The sequence below is a fragment of the Tenebrio molitor genome, chromosome 1 (assembly GCF_963966145.1).
Source record: "Tenebrio molitor chromosome 1, icTenMoli1.1, whole genome shotgun sequence".
Classification (NCBI taxonomy): domain Eukaryota; kingdom Metazoa; phylum Arthropoda; class Insecta; order Coleoptera; family Tenebrionidae; genus Tenebrio; species Tenebrio molitor.
Window position 1 is genome coordinate 8718450 of NC_091046.1, and position 23420 is coordinate 8741869.

The 23420-nt window shown below is 39.9% G+C and overlaps 1 protein-coding gene across 2 annotated transcripts in view; it reads right to left on the bottom strand.

The window, feature by feature from the left end:
* Positions 1-1450: 1450 nt before the first annotated feature.
* The window catches only part of mirr (mirror), a 44287-nt gene continuing 22317 nt past the window's right edge, over positions 1451-23420 (bottom strand). For both annotated transcript variants that reach the window (XM_069040409.1, XM_069040406.1), the window contains exons 2-5: positions 19370-19684; positions 12623-12732; positions 2672-2970; positions 1451-2616 (exon numbers count right to left, since the gene is read on the bottom strand). In XM_069040409.1, coding sequence (XP_068896510.1) covers positions 1901-2616; positions 2672-2970; positions 12623-12732; positions 19370-19684 — 1440 coding nt within the window. In that variant the 3' untranslated portion in view covers positions 1451-1900. The remainder of the gene's footprint in view (positions 2617-2671; positions 2971-12622; positions 12733-19369; positions 19685-23420) is intronic.

Below are 23420 nucleotides of genomic sequence, written 5' to 3' on the forward strand. Positions count from 1 at the left end.
GGATTTCCGGAGCATGTATGGGGGGGTTTAAGTAGTGCAGTCAACCATTTCTTAATTGTCAAAATTGATTTCTAGCACCGCACTTTTTACACCATTGGCAAAAATTATGTGTAATTTTAATTTTCATTATGGTCGTTGCTCAAGTTACTTACTTCTTTCATTAACTTGACTCAGTAGCATTTAGAAAATCTTGGTTCTTGTTTTGCAGTTAATTATATGTATTTCCAAACCGAACACACTCTTTTTAGAAGACTATTTGGTTTTTGACTTCCACTCATCATGACCAATCACCGTTCTCTCATACGTGTTAACCGTGGGACTCCACGAACGCCACGTCAGCACCGCGTGGGCGATCTCGGTGGTACTCGGCGGGAACCGACGGCCCACGACGGGAGCAGGACGAAGTACCGTGCGGGAAGCACAGGGAGATGCGAATCTACCAGCAAAGGGTCCACACTTGTATCGAGTCGAGGCGGAATTAAAACTCCTTGTTTTGAGATTATTTGTTTCATTAATTTACCGCCCAATCACAAATCCTGCTAACATACGCGTATTTCAAAAATATGTTGTATTTTAAATTGTTGGTGGCGCCAGAATTTTAACAATGGGAGCCTGCTTCCAGGAAGCCACGCTCGTCAAGATTTCTCTCCTGCCGTAACCGTTTGCAACCAGAAACCACACTTCATTCATGCTTCGGCAACCGACCGAAAATGACTCAAATTCCACTGGCACAGTCTCGCGAACATATTTTTTCCCGAAGTCGTCTCATTTTTATTTTTTTCCAGTAATTACCCGCTAGGTAATTCAGGCTTTATTGTTTTTCTCCAAACCGGCACTACACTTAAACTTTTATACGAAATTCAAGCCTGTTTATTAAAGTTTATAATGCAAAAAATGTCAAACTGTTTACAACACTACAATAAAAATTTATCACCACTTAGTAAAAAGTACCATAAACGTTTCACTTGACTTACGTTGTTGTGAATACCTTTACTGGCGCCCTGCGGAGATCTTATATTCCGGCTTGCCATAATCATAAAAGAATAAAGCGGCTTCTATCTGTCTTTCATCCGACCTCATTAGACTAAAATTCGTTAAGCGAGGCCCGTAAAAAAATTCGCCCAGTTTTAAACGTCGGAGGAGGTCGATGTTGTTAGCGCCGTTTTCGGAGTGGATTAATTACGGCCGAAGAATAGCACGCGGTGATACGTTTCGAATCATAATTCGTTTTTTCGGCCCCGAGCTGTGGACTATTTTAATTTTGTGCAGAGGTTGATGCATTGCAGCTCCGGTCCAAATTGTTGTCCTCAACCGGTGGTCCGGACCGAGATTTGTACCACGGACATACCTCCATTGTCAGCGCATTCTACGGTTGACGGCGAGGACCGCACCGATGCCATTCTGGATGCCGACGCAGAAGAGACCGGGAATGTTAAATAAAACCATCCAATAAATAATGAACGATTTACTTTATTGCAGCGTCAACACACGATCGGGTAAATTGGAAATATAAATACATTGTTAGACTGCATGATATGTCTGCTGGAAAAAATACTCGTGTGTGGTGAGATTTTATAGTACAATGAATACAGTATAGTAATTTCCACGTATGTTGTTTTGAATGTATATTGTTCTTAATATTACACATTATAATAACAAATATCTGCTTACAGGTCTATACTAGTACATACATAGATACAAGTTTTTATACTGCTGCCGCCGGCAGTCGCTTATTTACAAGAACTAAGGCGAACGTCCTGGCGCCCGAAACTAAGGAACCAAAAGGTATATATCACATTGACTGTACAGCACACTACGGGTTCTTGCGTCCGTTATTGTCCTTGGTCATGCACATTGCCGAGGTAGATCAGGGCCAAGGGCCCGCCACGACCGTCGTAGGTCAAGCCTTGTTCAGCGCCACCGGCTTGAGCGGGGTCTCGGAGCCCGACGACAGCGACGACGTAGACGACGGCGACAGCCGCGAGGAGCTGGTGGTCAAGCCGAGAGGCAGCCCCGGCCCGGAGTTGGCCATGGAGGTGGCCGCCGCCAGGCTAGCTTTGGTAAGTACTGAGTTGAGAGAGGAGGGTATCGCCTGGCCCGCGCTGGAGTTCTGGTGGGCCACCAGATTGGCCCCCAGGGTCCTGGAGTAGGTCTCCAGGAGGGAGGCGTCGGGCGAGCCGGCGCTGCCCCCGGCCGACAGGTGCTGCCCGGCGGGGCCGTACAAGCTCCTGTAGAAGTCGTGCGGGCGGGCGTAGGGCGCCGTGTGGAGGCCCGGGGGCGGCAAGCGGCCGGCCAGCGACGGCACCAGCCGACCCGCCGCCGTCGAGTAGAGCGACGAAGCGGTGGACTGCGGCGGCCCGTCGCTCTCTTTACTCGCCATGTCCGCCAGCGACCAGATCCGCGGCTTGGAGGTGACGGAGGCAGAGATTTGCGGCGGCGAGCCTGAAGATCTCGGGGGTAAGAAGGCAGGGTGGGGTGGTCGGTCGTAGCACTCGGGGCTGTCGGGGCCGCTGTCGGGGCGGGATTCGCTCCATTCGCTCGCGGTGTCGGGGGCTAAGCGCGAGTGGGGCTGTCTGTCGCCGTCCTCGCTGGAGGCGGTGCCCGAATCCTTCGAATCTATAACAATCTTTAATAAGCACCCCATCTCCGGGCGGTTCTGTGACGGCACTACCTAGCAAATCTTTCCCGTCTGTGCTCTTGTGGTCGTCGTCGTCGTTGTTGTTGTCCTCGTCTTCGACCCTGTTCCTCGGCTCCCACGTCATCTTGTTCTCTTTCTTGAGTCGCCTTCGCGCGTTTGCGAACCACGTCGACACTTGCGTCAGAGTCATCTTGGTGATGATCGCCAGCATGATCTTCTCGCCTTTGGTCGGGTACGGGTTCTTCTTGTGTTCGTTGAGCCACGCTTTCAGAGTGCTGGTCGTTTCTCTGGTGGCGTTTTTTCGACGCGCTCCGTTGAGATCCATGCCATATCTGGAACAAAAATTTAACAGTCTTAAATCGTGGAAACGTTGCATCGCGTTACACGTCCACACAACAATGGCTATTCACACACATTACAATGAGAACATCACGTGAATATCAATTTGGCTTTATTGTTAATCATTCGGGCTTATTAAGCGTGTACCATCTATCACGCTTACGTGGTATACGTCTGAGGAGACGTTAATATGCGAGGGGCGTACACGTGATGGCCAAAAAAAGCGGCAAACTGTAAAAAGGCAATGTTTTGGCAGGAGTTGTAGGAATGTGGCATGACAAACATTTATAAACAGGACGAGAAGTGCCACCGGCCGAATTCGCTCGACATACTTTTCCATCAAAAGTTAATTCGTTACCCAAAAGGTCACAAATGGAAATAGGTATCTATCTGTACTGGCTTACGACCGGTGCATACCACTAAGTTAAACATTTTGGGTGTTACCTACCTTAAGTGCACCAAAAATCCTGCTACTCTAATAATTTCATCGATTTTCTTAGAATAACAAGATCACACTGTCAAAAAAGATTCTTTCCGAAGTAAGTCAAAATCAAGACGCGTTATCCGGTTTATAGAAAGTAAAAAAGCCGGACTGGTTTGCAGTTGCCGTTTCGTGCTTGACAAATATGTAACTGAATAATTACATAATAAAAACAAGTACCTTTACAGTAAGGACAAGAGAAAACTGATTTGTTGTCAATTAGCAAAATTATTATAAGTGGTTTCAACGAAATGGTGGAATTTCAAAGATTAGTAAATTATGTGGGATGCATCAGTTTCTCCAAGTTGAACACGTTTTGTGCATGGAACCAATCCTTAAAACAGAAGGTCCACTAGTTCGAAGTCATTTCAGAAACAGTCTTCTGCAGACCTTGAAAACTGCGAACCGTATGTCTTGTATCATAACCAGAATTACAAGAAGGATGTAATAGTTTCAGTAGTGAAGGTTCCAATAGGTATTTACGAACCAAGTGCGGGAAGACGATGTTCCCGCATGAGCGCATTTTTTAAAGCACGAGCGACGAAGGAGCGAGTGCCTTTAATTAATGAGCGAATGAACGGAAGATGTCTTCAGTGGTTCGTACAGTATTTTTTGTACGAAAATGAAATTAAAATTTTTTGTTTTAATACATTAAACATAAACGAACATAAAACCAAGTGGGCAGTGATCTTTGGTTATTGGAAACAATTGCTTCACTTGATATTTCAATTTTTGCAATAATTTGTGAATTTTGTAGGAACAATTTTCAACGATTATAAATCTTTTTGTACTCCTAACCTTGAAAGCAACGCTTCCAACATCCAACGCTCGCTCCGAAACGAGTGCTTCCCGGTCGACTCGAATGTAAAAATTGCAAAAAACACTGGCCCTTTGAGGCATTCAAAAAAAAATCTGTCTTGATAATAATAAAATTTAGTTCATAAAATACAACTTCCCTGTGTGTTCCTACAAAATTCACAAATTATTGCAAAAATTGAAATATCAAGTGAAGCAATTGTTTCCAATAACCGAAGATCACTGCCTACTTGGTTTTATGTTCGTTTATGTTTAATGTATTAAAACAAAAAAAATTAATTTAATTTTCGTACAAAAAATATTGTACGAACCACTTGCGTGAAGACATCTTCCGTTCATTCGCGCATTAATTAAAGGCACTCGTTCCTTCGTCGCTCGTGCTTTAAAAAATGCACTCATGCGGGAACATCGTCTTCCCGCACTTGTTTCGTAAATAACTATTACATTCGAGTCGACCGGGAAGCACTCGTTTCGGAGCGAGCATTGGATGTTGGAAGCGTTGCTTTCAAGGCTATGAGTACAAAAATGAGTTTTAAACTTGTTAGATATAAGAGCTAACCAAAAACAAAATAGTTACCGAATTCCAGATGAAAATACATACTTTCTTTCATTTGATGCATCAGACAACCAGTTAAAAAAAATGTTCTTTTATACTAAAAGGGTGAAGACTGAAGAAATAACACCACATTATCCACAATATTCTTCATTTTTATGAAGCAAGCTAATTTCTTAAAACTTGCTTTGCCAAGATCAAAATTGATATGATATAACTGGCCATGCTATCCACGAATTAGATCGTTTATTTTCAAATTCTTCCTCTTGAAACGAAGAATCTGTGTTCCTCTCTGTTACGAGTATTGTTGCCTTTTGTAATTTCACTACAAATTAGTAAAGATTTTGAAATTTTGAAAAGATTTGGTAGAAAATGCTTAACATTGTCAAAAAATCTTAAACGATGAATCTCTTGCCTTCGATAATTTTCAAATCCCAAAAGTCTTTAGAAACCTTGTAGGTTTTCAAAATCACGTTATGTTGAATCTACGAGAATTAGTTTACTGTAATTAGCTTTTTATTTTGTTTGAACAGGGAATTGTCATTCTAGTCAAATACAATTCCCTCTTGGATTTGAAAACTAAGCAGGTAAAAACATCAAATCGTCGAGGATAAATGGTGTAAGCCCGAAGCGGTTGGTCGGTTTTCTTTGTAACAGAAAATTGGATGATTTAATTAAATAAATAGTAATCAAAATGAAATAGACCCTGCAGGGCAATAATAAATGTGTGGAGGCTTTTCCTTTCGTATTTCTGCATTATTAGAATTCTGAAATGTCCAATTGAGCGTGAAATAATCCCGGAGTGAAGCGTAAGACAACGCGCGAAATCATTTTATAATTTATACACGAGGCGAATTTCATTTCGAAAACAGAAAATAAATTGACAGGCCGAAAGTGGGTACACATGTGCCTGATGGAAGGAAGCGTCTTGGATCGGCGGCGCACCTTCGACAGGATACGGTCGAAATTGAAACAAGCTGTCAGACCATATCAAAAAAGGAACACGAAGCATTTGATTATTTTTTGCAGCAAACAAGAGGCAGACATGTCGCGAAAAGGGGAGGGTTATAGATGGGAAATTAATAAAGCTGTCAGTTATCAGCGGAGCGACGCATCCGTGCGGAACATTTCAATCTGATGAGCCTGCGAGCGTGATGTTTGCAGACGCAAATGACGTTCAGCGTTCATTTTAAAATGCACAACGAGGGATGATTTTAAAAATCAGAGTGGCATGCCAGGTTTCGTCGCTCCCTGATCGCATTATCAGTTTGTTTCCATAGCAATTGCTAATCGGAGTGCGCCATGCGGATTGCTTCCGCTCGGAAAAGTGCCAATGAGCGCCGCGACGCCGATGCGCGCGCGCCCTCTACCCCACAAGGTGCATCTTCGCAAAGGAAAAGCCTGAATTAACGATGGGCCGCACTTGGACGACGCTAAAGGCGTGTCCGCAACACGACGCCACCGCAGAAACTTGGTCGATCGACGACTAACCAAAGTCACGTCGGAGCTTGTTTCACACGATTTCCACTTGTCAAACGTCACTGCACCAAATTTATAGCAAAGCACTAGAGGCAAGATTAGGTGGCTTCGAAGTACACACCAGCAACAACGGACATGATGGCGCTGCTGGCGTTTTGTCATACAGTCAAAATCTAACCTAACAACAAATAGAAACTTTCTCAACCGGTTTATTTTTGTTATGTTTGTATGAATTAACATACGAGCTGGCTTTATTGTTTCAACCTGTAAAACGACAATATTACATTAAAAAAAATATATAGTAGGCGAGTGCGGCAATCCTATGACCAGAAAAATGAAACTTTATGTCCGAGTTCCATAGAAAATCAATCGACATCAAAACACAACCCTTTTTACTTTCACTTTTTTTCTATCAATAAAAATAAATTCATATTTACAGCAACCTATGGAAATTCAATTGTTTGCAACATTTTTCCAGCGTAGAAAATGACAGAAGAAACGTCTGACATTTTAACGAAATAAAATTAGGTTAGAAAATATTTTTTATTTTTGTAGTGCATTCTCCCTATTCCTCCTCCACGGAATATGACAATATGAAATTGGGAAAAAGCTTACTATGTAACCTATGTAACTCCGGAGAATAATTGGTTACCTACAAAAATTACTTTACACTGTTAACACAATCAGAATGTCGCCTACGCCTACTCTAAATATATATTTATTTGAAGGCCCGATATCGATATAAAACAACACTTTTTTCTAAATCCATTGCAGACCAGTTTGACATGACAGCAGAAGTTTCCAGGATCCTCTCGAAAGGAGTATCTTGTCAGGGTAGTCATTTACACTTTCGGAGTTGCAGGTGGGTGTGTAGAAGCCTTAACGTCGCCCATCACGTGCACGCCAGGCTTCATTGGACTGCCATTACTATTTCAAGTCCGCAGGCTGGCGCAAAAGCTGCACCGCTGACAATGCAGATAGAGTCCGGTCCAGGTTTTAAAAGTTGCAGGAGTTACGTGTATGAATAAAATAGGTATCTTTCGAGTGTGAAATGCGAATGGCGTGTCCGACAACGCATCGATTACCTGTCTGCAGATCCCCGCGGATGTCGCGGTGATATTGCCGGATTGCGACGCCCTTTATTCATACCCGGTGTCATATTAACAGTCCTTGTCGTCTGTTGCCTGTGACACCTTTTGTGCGGAAGATCTCCGAGCACGCCGTCGGAGATTACAAATTTTAACGACAATGGGATCATCCACGGAGGCGTCACGGTTGCCCATTTCAATTAACACGTACGGGGCGTGTCGGGGTTGCTAAACGACCTCGCCGGATCTAGATCTAGATCTAGATTGATCCATCAACCCAATTTAAATTTTCTCTATGGCATTAACAGAATATGCCTGCGAGGGCATGTGTTGTGCGAGCGGTCCTGTCGCCAAATCCGTTAAAGCAAGTGTTAGGTGCGAAGCTTGCAGGAAGTAGGTTTTCTTTCGATGAATACCGATAGTTCTTTCTTCTTGGATCAAAGAAAAGTCATACCCTGATCGTCGGCTTCCTTTCATTAACATTCAGTGGGTTAATTAATTACGATACATAAAAATAAAGCCATACTTCCTAAAACCGGAAGCACGTAAACATGCTGATGTTATTGTTTCCATTACTCGAGTGTCACCTGCAGAATGTCAACGATTACATAATTGCACGCAAGTGGACAACCGCCTTTAACCCCATAATGCCCTCGCATCTCGGGCGTTGAAACAATTTTTGAAATCAACCAGCGCTCCGGGGCCGTCTCGTTCCGCAACTCCGGGCCCCGCCACTCAATTAGGGCTCCAGTGTTGGACCAAGAAACCTCACACAATTAGTCAGGCGTCATTAGGGCAGACGAGTTTGCTCGTGTCGCGTCACACAACCCCCGTCATCCTAATTATATTTCGGTTGCCATCGCCCCATGTAAATTAGCGTGATGCATCGATATTTAATTACATTTTTGGGCATTTTCTATCCGGATTTTTCCGACACACTGGATAATCCGTCACAGGGGCGGATGTATGTAAATGTTGGCCGGTCCGGACGACAGATGGGTTCGTATGTTTATTCGTGTAGAAATGCCCGGCTCGGATTGCACCTGGCGGCGATCCACGGGCCTCGTTAACAGCAAACTGGCTTATCGGTGCGCGGATCTGCCTTATCGGGACCATCGCCGAAGAGCTTAATGTTACCTTATACATAACGTGTCTCTGCCGATTGTCATTGCTCTGTCAGAATGCTTTACGTACCACCGAGGCGCAAGACACAAAGCCAAGAGGCGCCCCAAGACCTTCACCAAAAGCTGGAAGCCGGCGGATTTCTTCGCACAAGAGCTAAACTTTCTCTCCTTACAATCGCAACGATGATATCAACACTTTCCTGCAATCCAAGACCCTCCTTCTCTCCATACGAAGTAGTACCAAGCTACCATCGATTTTTCATACTTGTATCGAAATCTTTATTTTGGTATTCCCCAACAAATCTTGCTGCGCGCAGTTCTTGTTCTTGTTGTGAGCCCGGAAAGTCACTGTCCTGGGTGAGTACCTTCCGCAAGGAAAAGTTCCATCGAGTGTAGTCCACGAGTGCGCTAATGAATTAAATAACGGCCGCAGCCAGCCCTGCTTATTATGCCATCTATCATTTCGGAAGTGGACATTTGTCATTTCCTGGTGGTCAATGGTACATATTGCTGATCAATCATGTTTATAGCGTGTGCGAATATGGATGCGGTGGACATGGGGCAGCGCTCATGCCGATGCCCTCGCACGTGGACGGAAGAGTCACCAATTACAAGGCATTGTCACACCGGTAACTACAGTAACGACAAGCCGATTCTTCTCCTTACAGGCTGATTGCGGCTGCATGTAGAATGTCTATTAGGAGTGAGTCATGGCCCACGACCGGCATGCAGATTTAATGTTATTGCATACGTGATTGATTCCAGTTAGACGGCGTGCAACTCAGGGATTACCGCTAGTGTAGACATAAATTGCAGATAAACTGAGCCGGCTTAATCGTTTAATGGATCCCGCAACTGCTTACTCCATGGTTTTATGTACAGGTTTGTAGAACAGGAACTGGAGGCTACCAGCTACAAAACCGACAATCACCGCCTGTTTGCTTTGCTCTCGGCCGGGATGTCAAGACACTCATCTTCCACTTGCTTTATCGACGACCAACCGACCCTCATCCAGATTAATTCTGAGCACCATTGTCTCGGCTGGTGCCGTGATGTCATCGTTTTAATCGATCTCAAGGTCCCATTGGTGGCACTTCTTTACTAGGCCCAAATAAATAATACCTTTCATTTAAAACTCATAAATAAAACGCCCTCATTTTATGGTGCTATCTGTTCATCAAGTACGCGTTCCGCAGGGATCTTCCCGTGTCTCCTGTTTTTAATAACCATTTGTGATATCTAGACTGTTAGCAGCTACAAAGTGTACAAACGGTTTTGTCTAGTGGTGCTTTTGCTATAAAAGGTTTGTCTTTGTTACAATTGTCTTTCCACAACCAATAAACTAATTAATACACCTACAATGCCATAGTTAATAACACCTGCAATGACTCATTACATAAGTTTAATTGCCTGCTAACACGTCATATTTTTATTTCTACATGAATCCTAGGTGGTCTTTGAACACCTTTTAAATCCTCTGGAACTTAATCAACTTGTCATTAATTCTGCTCAACTTCTAATTTTTAATGGTTCGACTTATTTGAAGAAGCATTACGCAAGAGTTTGGGTCTCGAATTGAAAGAACAAAAATACAAAGACTTCTGGCCGGGGCAACTGTTAGTGAGAGAAATTTTTCTCCTGTAGTTGACAGGATGTTTCCAGACAAAGTAATGCAGTAGATTTGTAGTGAAACGCATTAGAATGACTTTTCAGTCGTCGGCCAATCAGGTATGGAGTTCACGGTGGTGGTGAAACAATGTTTCGTCAAAACTGTCCGACATTGTGTTAGTGTTTGGTTAAATTAGCGGATGTTGGAGCTGGTCCAGAATTAGAATAACAAATGTAGTGATTGATAGGCACAACATCAAAGAACACGATGTAGGTAGAAAAAAGTCGTTGGGTTCTTTATTCTCTATATTTAAAACGTTAACAAATAAATATAGCCGTGTGGGGACTCACCGTCGTAACTCATAACCCCATAAGAAGAGCGAAAGCGGTCATCGTCAAATAAATTATTTCAAAATAGGTGTATGGAGAATTTCATGAATATAAACGATTCGCGCCGAATCTCGATTATTTTTCTTTGATGTGGCCGTTCCACTCCCACGAGCTTTCAGCAGGCTTGTGCTTTTGAAAAGTGGGCAAGAGTGATTGAGAAGAGATTGTCATTTTTGAAAATGTGTATATTTTGTTGGTGGAGACAGCGAATTAGTGGTGAAGGTCGCCCCGGTGAAAATTGCATGGAAAAAGCCATAATAAAACAATATTCGGAACAAAGTGGAGACATTTCCATAAATATTCCTCGCTAACAGTGTTTCACCAAATGTATTTCGGCACGCATTGTAAACCTGCTGCTCTTTCAAGAAAAACGCTCCACCATTATTGGGTTTAGACACGAAAATCCAGTACGGTATTTAGCAGAAAACAAACAATTTAACACGATATAAACAGTGGTGAGCCTTACAACATGCGATAACCCCTCAAGTGACCCGAGAGGGATCATGGTTTATATAATATTCAATTAGTAACGAAAAAGGAAACATCGAAGGAGGAATGGAACACACAGAGAGTCGATTGCAACGCAGAAGATGCGATAGGAGAGGCCATACGCAATGCAGTAAGCAGAACAAGACGAGATTATGGGCGATGTGACGTTCGTCCTTTTAAATAATCATAAATCGCGCTCCGTGTGTGGCGCGTTCTAAGAAATCCAGCAATTAATTACGGAATTAGTTGGTGCTATCTAATCCGGCCATTACTGCGATAGAGGATTCAATTAGCGAAAAAAATAAACAAATTGCCTCTATACTGGGAACAATAACACGAGAAACCGTCCAAAACAAGAAGATGTAATAAATTGAAGCGGCGGTTGACGACCCCAATCGGGAGTGCTTTCGGGGAGCTGCACTAAATGGGTTCAAAAGTGGAGGTTGCATTTCAATTAAAAGAATCTAATCAGATATGTTTTATTCAAGAGGGTGGCTGACGTCGGGGACGCTCTGGGGATTAGCGAAGGCGAGTGTCGAATGGCAGGGGTGTCCCTGCTCGTTATCGCTCTAAATAATAAATGACACACATCAGGGGCTAGGCGATTTGGCCACGGCCGGCGGCTTCGTGGCCAACCCAAGACATTAACTCCTCGTTACTCACACCGTTCCGACACCGAAAATACAAAAACGACACAACCACGCCAGACTTAGACCTATTGATTTAAACATAAATCATGCGGCGGTGAGTACACGTGTTTGCTATAAAATACACCCTCCCGCCCCGGACTGGCTTGGCGGAGGAGGAAACCGGGGAAAAACGGGAAGCGCATTTAGAAGAGAGTGCAATTGTACAATGGCGAAGACACGAACGGTGACTTGCGCTAACGGGACAAACTGTAAACATGAGTATTTTTAGAGCGGATCTCGTTGTCCTCGGGATCAGATTTGGAATCAATTTAAAAACAAATTTTTCAGAACAGTCAGGTCGGAAAAGTTTCATGCCAAAGTTTTCTCATGCGAATCTATTCAGAATAAAAAATTCAGAGTCATTTCCCCGTCATTGATACGGGAAGAAATGCTCCATTTTCAACATTTTCTAAAAACTTATTTTTGTGCAACGGCCGTTAAAGTAAAGTTATAATACGTACTTTTTAATTCTCTTCAGACATTGTTGTGTATACCTTGGCCGCGAATTCCTGTAACATCCTCGAGATTGTTCTACCTCGGCAGCAAGTGGCCTCGGCGACAATTTTTCTCTCGGTACGTTAAAGAATAATTTCGCGGCCTTGATATACAAATAATTATGGGAGGACGATTTTTGAGACAGTATTTTATTAAAGAATTGGTTTTTTGCCCCTTTTCCTTATTTTACAATGTTTGATAGGTAAACTGGCAAAAAGTCTTGAAATCAATTTTAAATTTTCGCTATAGAGAAGTCGGTAACATTAGTCAAACATTTTGTAAAATGTAAATTAATGACCCATAGATTGAAATCAATATTTAACTTGCTGTTTTTTTTAATTTTTATTTTACTTATATTTGTTGTGCCTTCGCCTTTGCGGCGGATGCGCCGTTGTTCGCTCAAAAACAATTCCATTACGAGAAGATAACTCACCCATTAAATGGATATCCTGCGAAGGCGGTATCGTAGGGATGATAAACGGAAGGGTAGGGCCATGTCGCGGCCCCAGCCGCCAAGTTTTCTTTTAATTCTAAACCGGCAGCCTGTAAAAGAAGAATAAAAAGAATTATTGTTATGTTTCGATAAGGAGCATTTTATGTGTTATGTCAGCACTTCAAAATAAATTTATTATCGATTACTGAAGTGCTAATAAGTCATTATTTATGGAGCTGTCAACAATTATTTCAATGAAATGTGGCACTTTTATCGTGCCAAGCTGGTCACTTTGAACCTGCTGCTGCTGACCCTTGAACTACATCACTAATTATATTATCTACGAAAACATACTCATATTTTAATCAATTTACTGTGGACGTTTATGTCTCATCTATCGCCTCGAACAATTCTCTTGAAAAGTGAAATAAAAAATTTGTTGGTCACAAGCGAGAACGTGTCACTGACACCTACTCAAATGCAAATTATTTAATCTGTAATTTATTTTAAATTATAAGTAATTATCTCGGTGAAAGGATCCATCTAACGAACCCGTTCTGTGTTACTACACGAGATATCCTTGCGTACGAAAAATGAATACAAGCTTAAATTAAATAGGAACAGATTGGGTGTAAATGTGTAATTAGAAGATGGTTCAATTAACACAAACTACCAACGCGACGCCTCAACTACCACTCTCTAGACCATATAATGGACTTCCAAACCCAGAACTCATAAGCATACCTAATTTTTGTAACGTTGTACCAGAAATGGTGAAGTTTTCCGTAAAAGTCGAAGCGTGACAGAAAGAGATACGATTTTTTTCTTTGGTAACAACAAAATTGTTCAAAAGCGAAAAGTATCCTTTTTCCGGTTATGTAAATGGCATGTGTGTGACTGAAGGTTTATTGACATTTAAAAGAGAGAACAGTTAATGCAGCCAAAGTGCCTTATAATTACCAAACATCGAGTAGTAAGGATTACCAAAATTAGGACGACTACTTTCTAGGAGTAGTTCCGGATAAGAGCTAATAAGCTTAGTGAAGTGACAAGATGTTCGCTTCAAAATAATTAGGCAATAGAGGAGAGTCAAAATCATTTCAGTATCGTTATTTGTCGCTCGTTTGCACGTCAAGGCCGAAATTACAACGGAAAAAATTCTGTAAAACCACCAGATAACCGATCTGCCATAATATTACAGTTCAATTTAAACATTTAACCCACGGATAAAATACCTTTGCGTGTATTTCCAACCGTAACAGTCTAGATGAATAGTGTCAATTTGCGTGTTCCGTCAAAGTTACGCAGCGAAATATTTATTTATCGATGTCCTGCATATTTGATAATATGTAAAAACTTCAAAAATCCACCCCGAATTTTAATCCATGTAGGCGACAATTTCTGTTTTATTTTTAGGTCCGCCTTAATAGAAAGCGTCATGCACTTTCCCAATCGGGCTAGTTTACACCGCAAAAAACTACGGTACCACCTTATCCACATAGTCACACTAAATTATCACGCATGGATAAACGCCAGTTTTCAAAGATAGTAAACGGTGCAGGTGAAAATGGAGCTGTCATTTGTGGCAACAAATTTACTACGCACTGTCTTTGTCTTGTATTCACACCCAATACCTATACTTCGTTCACTTGAGCTACGTGGTGATACAATCACGTGACTGTCGCATGCTCGCTCGGTATTGGACGAGACTAAACAGCGATAAAAGACACGGAGTGCGTGCAGACAACTCTCCACCACGTTCGTTTTAATTCGCTGCCACTCTCGTGCAATTAATCTCAGTACGTTTTTTAGTTGATTCAGTTATAATGGAATCAATCCCGATCAGAAAAGTTTCACAATTGTTGAAAAGAACGTGATTTCAAATGTACGTATTAAATAACCCTCACAATTGCTATGCCGTATTGCTAATTTCATACTTTACGTTACGCCACTGAAGTCTATTTCTTAGGCAACGAGACTAACGAGAGGCGGAGTATCTGTGCCAGCTGATCACGCAGCAACTGCGCATGTGCACATGATCACTACATTGCTCAAGTGAACAGAGTATAACTGCATTTAATTATGTACTTCAATAACTTGGACCACTTGGCTTCAGTAAACAACACTCATTTATTGGGTTTACAATTTTCTTATCAGATTTCTTCTTTAGTTTTATCTAAGTTTTTAATTTTGATCACTTCGATAAAAACGGTTTCTTTATAATTAGTATTAGTCGTATTTATAATTTATGTAATTTGACAAAAGAACTGTTAAAAATACATACAATGATCAGAAAATAATCGTCTTCACCGCTCGTCATTGCCTTTCAAAGATGTTTCTTCGCAGACTGCTGCAAAAAAAACTCGGTAGTTCCCGGATAAGTTGCTGTTGTAAGTTGCTGGCAAGTTTCGTCTGATGTTCAAAGTTCACCCTTCTGCCAAAACGGGTGACCACGAACACGAGTTCTAAATGAAACAGTATTAATATAACACGGAATGGGTTAAAGACAATCCAAATAGCATGTTAACATGTGTTCTCTCCTGAAAGTTTGATTGGCGAACAGCAGCAGCCTCTCAGTCCTGGAGTTGGTGATTAGTGGCAGACATGTCCTGATATCCACTTTACTAACTCATTATCCTGCATCCCAGTTGTACCCGCAATAATTATACAAGCGTGTCAGTGCTAATCGTCTGGCAACTTCACAATTAGAACCACGACGAGTCCGACGGATTGGTCAAGGCGAACCGGGAACGCCAGAAAACGAAGAAGAAAAGTTGGTTGTGACTTGGTGGAATATCGAAGGAGGATTTTTTCCGGTGGGAACGAGCGAGCAGGCGTGTGTGTAAAGACGTACAAATGAAACCACAAACAAGACATTCTCTGTGATTAACAGCAGTCAAAGCAAGGTAACGAACAACATTTAAAATAATTTAAAGGCCAAGCACACAACACATCGTATACCTATAAAGAGGAGAGCTGTCAGGGCCATTGTTAAACCACAAGCATCCCGTGATTAATATAATAATCCGTAATGAAGTTATATAGACACGTCCCAATCCTGATTTATGACAAAACACATTTCATTTTGTATAATCTTCAGGCGTGTTTATATACAAGACTCCTCTCGCGGTTAATCCCTTGGGCCAAGATTTACAATGAACACATTCATATTCATAGAGTGAGCTTGGACACATAATTAAATTTTAACTGTCATGTTAACTAAATTATTCCGTTTTGTCCGCTCTCACACAGCCTCAAGATTCATTTAAGAGGCCTTAATTATACTTTTATGTCTCTAAATCAGGACGAATATCTCACAGACATTTTAATGTCCACCCGAGAGGCGGAATTAAACATTGCCGTTTACTCCAACATTATCCCAAGAACTGTTCTTGGCTATTGACACGCAATTAACGGTAGGAGTTGCTGTTAATTGGACTTCTTCACGCACCGATTAATTAAAAGAGAATTCTAAAACTTTCAATTACCACAACAAATATTTGCTACTCGACGAACCTAAACAAACACAGTGGAAATATAAATGATCTCATCCCATCTGATCGTAGTAAGATTTTCCAAGCACGCTTCAAATCTGCTCTAACTTGCTCTAAATGTGCGAACGAATGAGAGGTGGGTGCGTTGCAGCGTGACGTCCATCACTGTAGAATTTGGCAATTTTACATTAACAAGTGTATAAATCTTTCTCAAACAACATGTTCTAGCTACCATTGTAATTCTCTCTATTTATCAACAATGCTACTAATGCATCGGAATAAATAGGTACTTAACCTATTTATCAATGAACAAAACTAATTAAAACGAAATCAAAGAAAAATAAAGTTAAGATTAACTTGCTTCAAAAAATGCAGTATGTCGAAATTCAATTCAATTCTTGTTTTATTGCTTTACTGTCACAACACGCAGATCGGTTTCCACATTTTTTCCAAACAAGTTTGAACAAGTTAAATAACGATTCTTAATTAAGACATTTTCAATTCAAGATATCATGAAGTACACTCCTAACTCATCTGAAATGTCAGCTGTACATCGATGATAGAAGAGGTGTGGCAACGATGTTTGCAGATAGAAACACAAATTGGCAACAATGTTTCAGCTCAGCTGCCAACAGAAGCTTTGTAGCGTGTTCAGTAATAAAAACTTTGACCACTGTTATTTTCGAAAAATGGCCCCAAAAAGCCGTCTTGAAAATATGGAGAAAATGGAATGTTTTGGAATTTTGACTTCTATCTTGGGATCGTGAAATATCGATCAAAACACTAGATCACGATAATTCACATTTTACAAGCGTGTAATTTTCATAATTAAGACATTTCCAAAAGAGGTAATAAACTTTCACAACGAATTTAAAACGCCACTTATGATTTGTTGAAGTACAACAAAAACAACTTGTTCTGCGGTGTTCATTATGTAAATGAAAAACTCGTATCTTTGGATGTCGGAACGTATCCTTTCTCATAATTTAAACGATTTTTATACTTTGCATATTAAATTTACATTGTAAATGCGATCTTTATTCCTCATATTAAGTTCTAGATGGCCATTAAACCACTACGAAGCCGAGTTAACGTGTCAGTTATGTAAACGCAAATATTGCAGAATTAGCATCGGTGTGTCGTTATTAATCATAACATTAATTTAAATTTTGCATTCTCTTCGCCGTTACTTTACATTGAATCGACCGAAATTATGTAAATTTCACGTTACGTACGACTTAATTAACATATAAAAACGTAAAATCTTGACTTAACAGTTTTATTGCGCGTTGCCCGCATGCACTAGATGTCTCACCTGACTCATCCACTAGGTGGCCAAGAGGAAATTCTCAAAGTACGAACAGTGCATGACACAAAATTGTAACATGAAGGTATCGTGCCGATAAAAGTATTAGTTATTCATGATATCAGAAAATACCGGCGTGTCAGAAATCTATATGACCATTTTAAAACAACACATTAGTAGCACATTTACGCCAAGTGGCAATAAATTTATGTCAGCGCAGTTTAATACACGGAATTAACTTTCATAAAATTACTGGTTGGTATGACACATTACTGGTCGCAACACGTTGCAAAGGTTTGTCAAGTTGCACAATATGGGTCTGTCTTACGTTGCCCACAAATGGAATTAAGATTAATAGACCCATTTGCTTTCGAATTATTCTACCATCTATGACTATGATTTTTGACTTTTACTGCTGCTCTAATTGCACCAAGTATGATTTTGGCGACTTCAACTCCTCCATTGCAACAGTTGATAATGTTTACCAACTTCCACATTGGAACCATTGTTGTTTTCAATTTAAAAAATATTTCTAAATGACTTAAAAAATACAACTAGTCAATTTATTTTTGGACCTCTTCTAACTGAGAAATGAAACATTTTTAAGATGAATTTTTACAGGAAATATAAACTGAAACCTACACCAAGTGATATAACACAACCAGGAAGTTCTAAATAAGTTCTAGAAAAATCTGCTAAAGTTTTCAAGCCAAAGTGACACCAAAGCCAAACAAAGAATAGTGGTTGAAAAATCATGTCCTAATATTGTTCCTTTTACACATTTTACAAAACCAATACACCAAGTAAATTTTGATAAATTCAGAAGTGAAGATCTTTGAAAAATTATGGAAGCACGATGAAAAGTATTTTTGAAATCATTTAATATCTTGCTGTAGAAATAATCAAACCAACATCAAATCCGCTTGAAACGTACATTTTTCTAAAGCACAATAAAAACAAATTCGGTCTTTACAGAAAGCTAAGAAATTTAAAATGTTTGGTTCATCCTAAACTTCAACGAGCTTTCTTGAGTAATTTATCTATAAAATTTCATATTGTGATAATATTGTTCATTTGGACCACCGGTTTGATATTTTGCAAATTCAAGATACAGGAAAAGTAAATTCAGAAAGAAGGATTAAAATTATCACTATGATGAAATAATGAAGAAAAAAAAAAGTATTGTTGATTAGCAAATTCAGAAGCTTGTGTGTGTAATTCTAAAAAATTGCATATTCATGAAATCATCTAATGTCTTGATATGGACAGAACAAACCAATATCAACATTTATCTGGAGTAAAATAATAGTATATTATACACCAAGGTAGAGAAGTTCATAGCCAGAGCGCCAAGATTACATGCCGAGGCGCGCCGAGGGATGTAAGGCGCGAAAGCTATAAGGGATTTTTCTACCGTGGTTTATATACTACTTTTTTCACGTTAAAACCCTTTTTGATAATAATTATTAATAAAATTATTTTGACGGATGCGACGGATTCGAGATGTCATTTTTTCTAAACGGTTGCTGTGAAAATCCTCTACGTTAACCAATGAAATAAGCGACAATTTTTCGTGGTCGATTAATGATTAACCAGTAGGAGAGAAATTCTACTGCTGGGTTCGGTTCAAATAATAACGCCTTCTCAGATTAGTAGTGAAAAAAATTAATTATTGGGTTCACGTGCCTTTTTAAGGAAAGCCGAAAAATTCAAAACAAAAGTTCATTGAACTTCTTCGATTAGTTTATCTGTTGGAGTCATATCATTTTTATAAATAAAATTTAAGAGATATGTTCGTAGTGTCCTTTTGGAAACGGTCCAATAATTTAAAATTTAGCGCAACAATATTTAGTCCTAGGCTTCCACTGAACTTACTTTCTCAAAAAAATAATATAGGTAACGTAAGGATTAAAATAATTTTAAAAAGTGCAAGAATTTTCGACTTACCGTAGAGGTGTAGAAGGGAGCTTGGTCCGCTCCCAGAGCAGGGAAATACGCTGCCATTCCTTCAGGATACGGCGCGCTGTACATGGACAAGGCCGGTAGTCCTGGAACTCCTCCGGCTAATCTTTGATATCCTAACAGTTCATACTGACACGAGCACACACTTTGTCCGGTAATCGGATCGGTAAATAAAGGTCTGCCTGTATCACAGCATCTTTGAGTTGGTGTGGGAGGACTTCCCGGTGTTGGTGCCGAGGATGTGACTGCCATACTTGAAGGAGGTGGTGACGGTTGACTAGGACCCGAAGATACTGCACTCTGGAACAAAGACAACTTTTACAACACCACAAAACAAGTTCAATGCCGTCAATACACTCACAAATCGAAAAATATAAGTATCTTCGAATTTCTAGTGTTTTATTTATAAAATATTTGTAGTTTATTTAATTTAAAAAAATAGAAAATAGCAATTAATTTGCTTTTTGGTTCCTTCTCTAGATCAAGATCTGCTAATTATTAATTTATAATGATTCAAAGAAAATAAAAACAGAAGCAATCTGTTTTTTATTGTAAAATTTTGTAAGTATACATTTGTTTAAAATTTTTTGCCAATAAAAGCCTGAGATTATGGAAATAAAATCATGTGTTTATGTACCGGAGCAAATTATCCTCCCGACGAGTTATTTAATTAGTAGTTTATATACTTATAAGTATAGCTACTGTATGGATTAATAATTCATGTAGAAACAAGTATAAAAAAATGCAAAACCCACAAAGAATTATAACAACAAAGTAGGTAGATGTTTTTAAACAACGCGTAAATGCGTAAAAAATAAAATACTTTATTTTACAGTGTGGGAACTTTATTTCACACCTAATTTTATTTGCTACAAAAATAAAGAAAATTGAAAATGAGTTTCTGGTAAAAAAAACATGGCAGTGCTTCGGTAGCAGTTTCATTGTAAAAGTGTGGACATTTCAACATGGGGACAGCTTTTCACCTGAAATTATATTCGCTGCGCTCGTGCGTGTGAAATTCCCACTTAAAATAAAAAAGTAGTGTTTTATGTAAATGTTCGATCCTATTTGCAACGTAGAAATTTGAAATAATTTTCCAAAATGAAACGAATTAATGGAAGAAAGAAAAAATAGATAAAATTACCATAATCTGTTTTTTTCTTGTTAATAGATGCATTTTTGCATAGTCCGCGTCCATCCTGCGTGACGCGTTAGTTTTTTTAGTCTTTATAAATTGCCACATTCTCCACCGTTCGAGGATGGTCGTTCTGCCATAAACAAGCATCGTCAGCAAACCGTGGGAACGAATAGAAAATTTCATCAATAAATTAATAAACACGTTGGAGCCGTCGGCGACGTGGGGAGGGCGTCGGCAAGTAAACAGGGGGAAGGCAAAAAGCATGCCGGGCCCAAAAAGCAGATTTATTTTTAATAATGGCGAACGAATACGAGATCGCATGAGTGCACATCCCCGGGGTAAATAAATAATGCGGTTATTACAGCTCACCGAGTATCACACTGTACCGAGCCGAGCCGAAACGTCACGCCATTTTGACTCTTGTAACGTTTAGTCGTAAAGGTCGGAATCATAACCGAACCACCGAATACACGTTACTGTAATTTGAGATAATTTAACGTCTACTCTCATCCAGTTGGGTAAGATGCTTTAGGGTAGATAGTGTGACGCTTTAACGATAGGTGAAGGGAGCGTCGAGGGGTGAATCCGGCACAATCGAGTAGGCCGCGCCTCGCCTCGAAGGGTTGCACGAACGCGTCGCCCCAAAGGCACGTCTGAGATTGAGCCGGGAGTGTGAGTCCGCCACTCCGGCCGCTATTTCGGGAAATGGTGGACCGCGGGGGTGTCATAATTCACGACACACGTATAAATTTAGTCATGGTAACGCGATTCAAACGGCAGATCAAACGGTAGCAATGACGGGGAATGATTTATCGCCGGATTATACTGCGAGGCTGATCGCGGCTTATACGCGATTTCAGGAGGCTGAAAAAATGGTCTTTCAGTAGTAATATGACGTGGCGTGATTTAGGGTCGGGAGGTCTTTCGGTGACATTTATTTAGGCGAGATAAGTTTTGTGAAATTAATTCGGGGAGGTGGAAGAAAAGGATTTTGTAACTACTTCGTGTTTAACACCTCTAAATAAACTCCTCGTGTGTTATTAAAATTAATATGTAGTTGTAAGAAATGTTGGAAATATATTAAATTACACTGTTTTATCCTTATTAACATTATTTATAGCTTCCTCTAGTTAAGAAAGCATACATAATGCGGCTAGAATGAATTATTCAAATTTTCATGCACACATCCGAAAACTTAATAACGTCGCACCTAGGTTATCTAGTGAAAAACCTTGTAGAAATTGCGCTTTTTGCTCTGGTCATCAATATTCAAAGGGTCCCTAAATGGCACCACTCCGGGGGCTCTTCGCGACCCGTTAACTCCGTCTAATTCGTTACCCAAAAATACTATTTTCAAATACAACGCTAATTAACTGTTTTTTTATGCAAATTGAAAGATTCTGATAATTACAACAGGCGGATACATATTTGTAATGAGGTTTCACACAACATTAATCTGGTGATATGCGGCGATCACCAAATGGTGGTATTATTCACGTTTCGTTTTGGGGAAATTCCAAAAAACTCCCACTCCGACCTGGCCATTAATATTGCAAATATATTCGCAAACGACGTAATTTACATTATTACATCTTTATTGTCTGGCTTGTACTATTCGTGCAAACACAATTTTTTTATGTATGTACTTACAGTTACTTACATAAAAACTGTTTATCCACAGTCTTGTTTCAGTTTTGGAATTAACATATCTGCTGTTAATGCAGGTACTGAATTTTTAATTATATAGAGGCGTATGTAACTTTTAAGCGTGAACAAAGGAAATAGCACCGAAACAGTTTTTTTTCCCCGACTTATTATAATTTATTTTTTTCGGATATCATCTGATAGAGCATTTGTATGCTTCTGTCGAAATAAATATTTAATGGGTTTTTTATCTGTTTGAATAAATTTGCGGCATTTCGAGTTTTCTCGGTGCGACGTTTCATTAAAATTCCGGAAAAACTGAAATAGATTCTTCCAAAAACAAAAGGAAATGTTGATAAACTCGTCTAATAAGTTTCAACGTCAATGGGGGAATAAATGAGGAAATATGTGCGTCAGAACGGAGAATTTTTACGAATAACAAGGTAATCCGAAGGAGTCGAAATCATAATTTTGATTGAAATCTGAATGCTAATATGTGACATTGACACGTGCCAAATATTAGTCATTGTTGCAATATTAATGAATATATTAACACCTGTAATGAACCCGAAACTGACAAAAATTGATCGAATTTAGTGTCCATGGTTATAGTTAGTCATTTCCTGCTACACACTTGAACAGTACATACATATTTTCACTTCTGATAAATGCGCGTTCGTTAAACTGTTTACTAAGCAGTAACTAACTGTAGCAGCACGTGTACATCTCACATTTTTTCCCGTTGTACTTTTTTCGTTTAGTATTTACCCCAAAACTCAACCTTATCGAAAGAGAGAACACATGGAAACATATTTTTTGGCTATCGTACCAATACCGTTGTAAAAGTATCGTTAAAGGTAAATTGACTATTTTGCAACCTTCCAAAGATTGTAGAGTTGTAAAACATTTAATCACAACCAAGAACATTTACAAAAATGTAAGGTAATTGTTCACTTTAACTACTTCTGGAATTTTCGCGTTTTTTCTGGCTAGACAGCCTCAGGGCGTCCTCCTAGATCGTGTTCCACCATTCAAACCTTGTGCAAATGCCTTTTTTTTCTCTCTTGTTGTGTTTCAAGGTCGCGTCAAGGTCGCGCCAAGTCTTAGTATAACTAAAGGGTAAGGAAAATTTTCATTTGCACAAGGTTTGACTGGTGGGAAACGATGTAGGAGGACGTCCTGAGGCTGTCTAGCCAGAAAAAACGCGAAAATTCCAGAAGTAGTTAAAGTGAACAATTACCAAATGTAAATTGC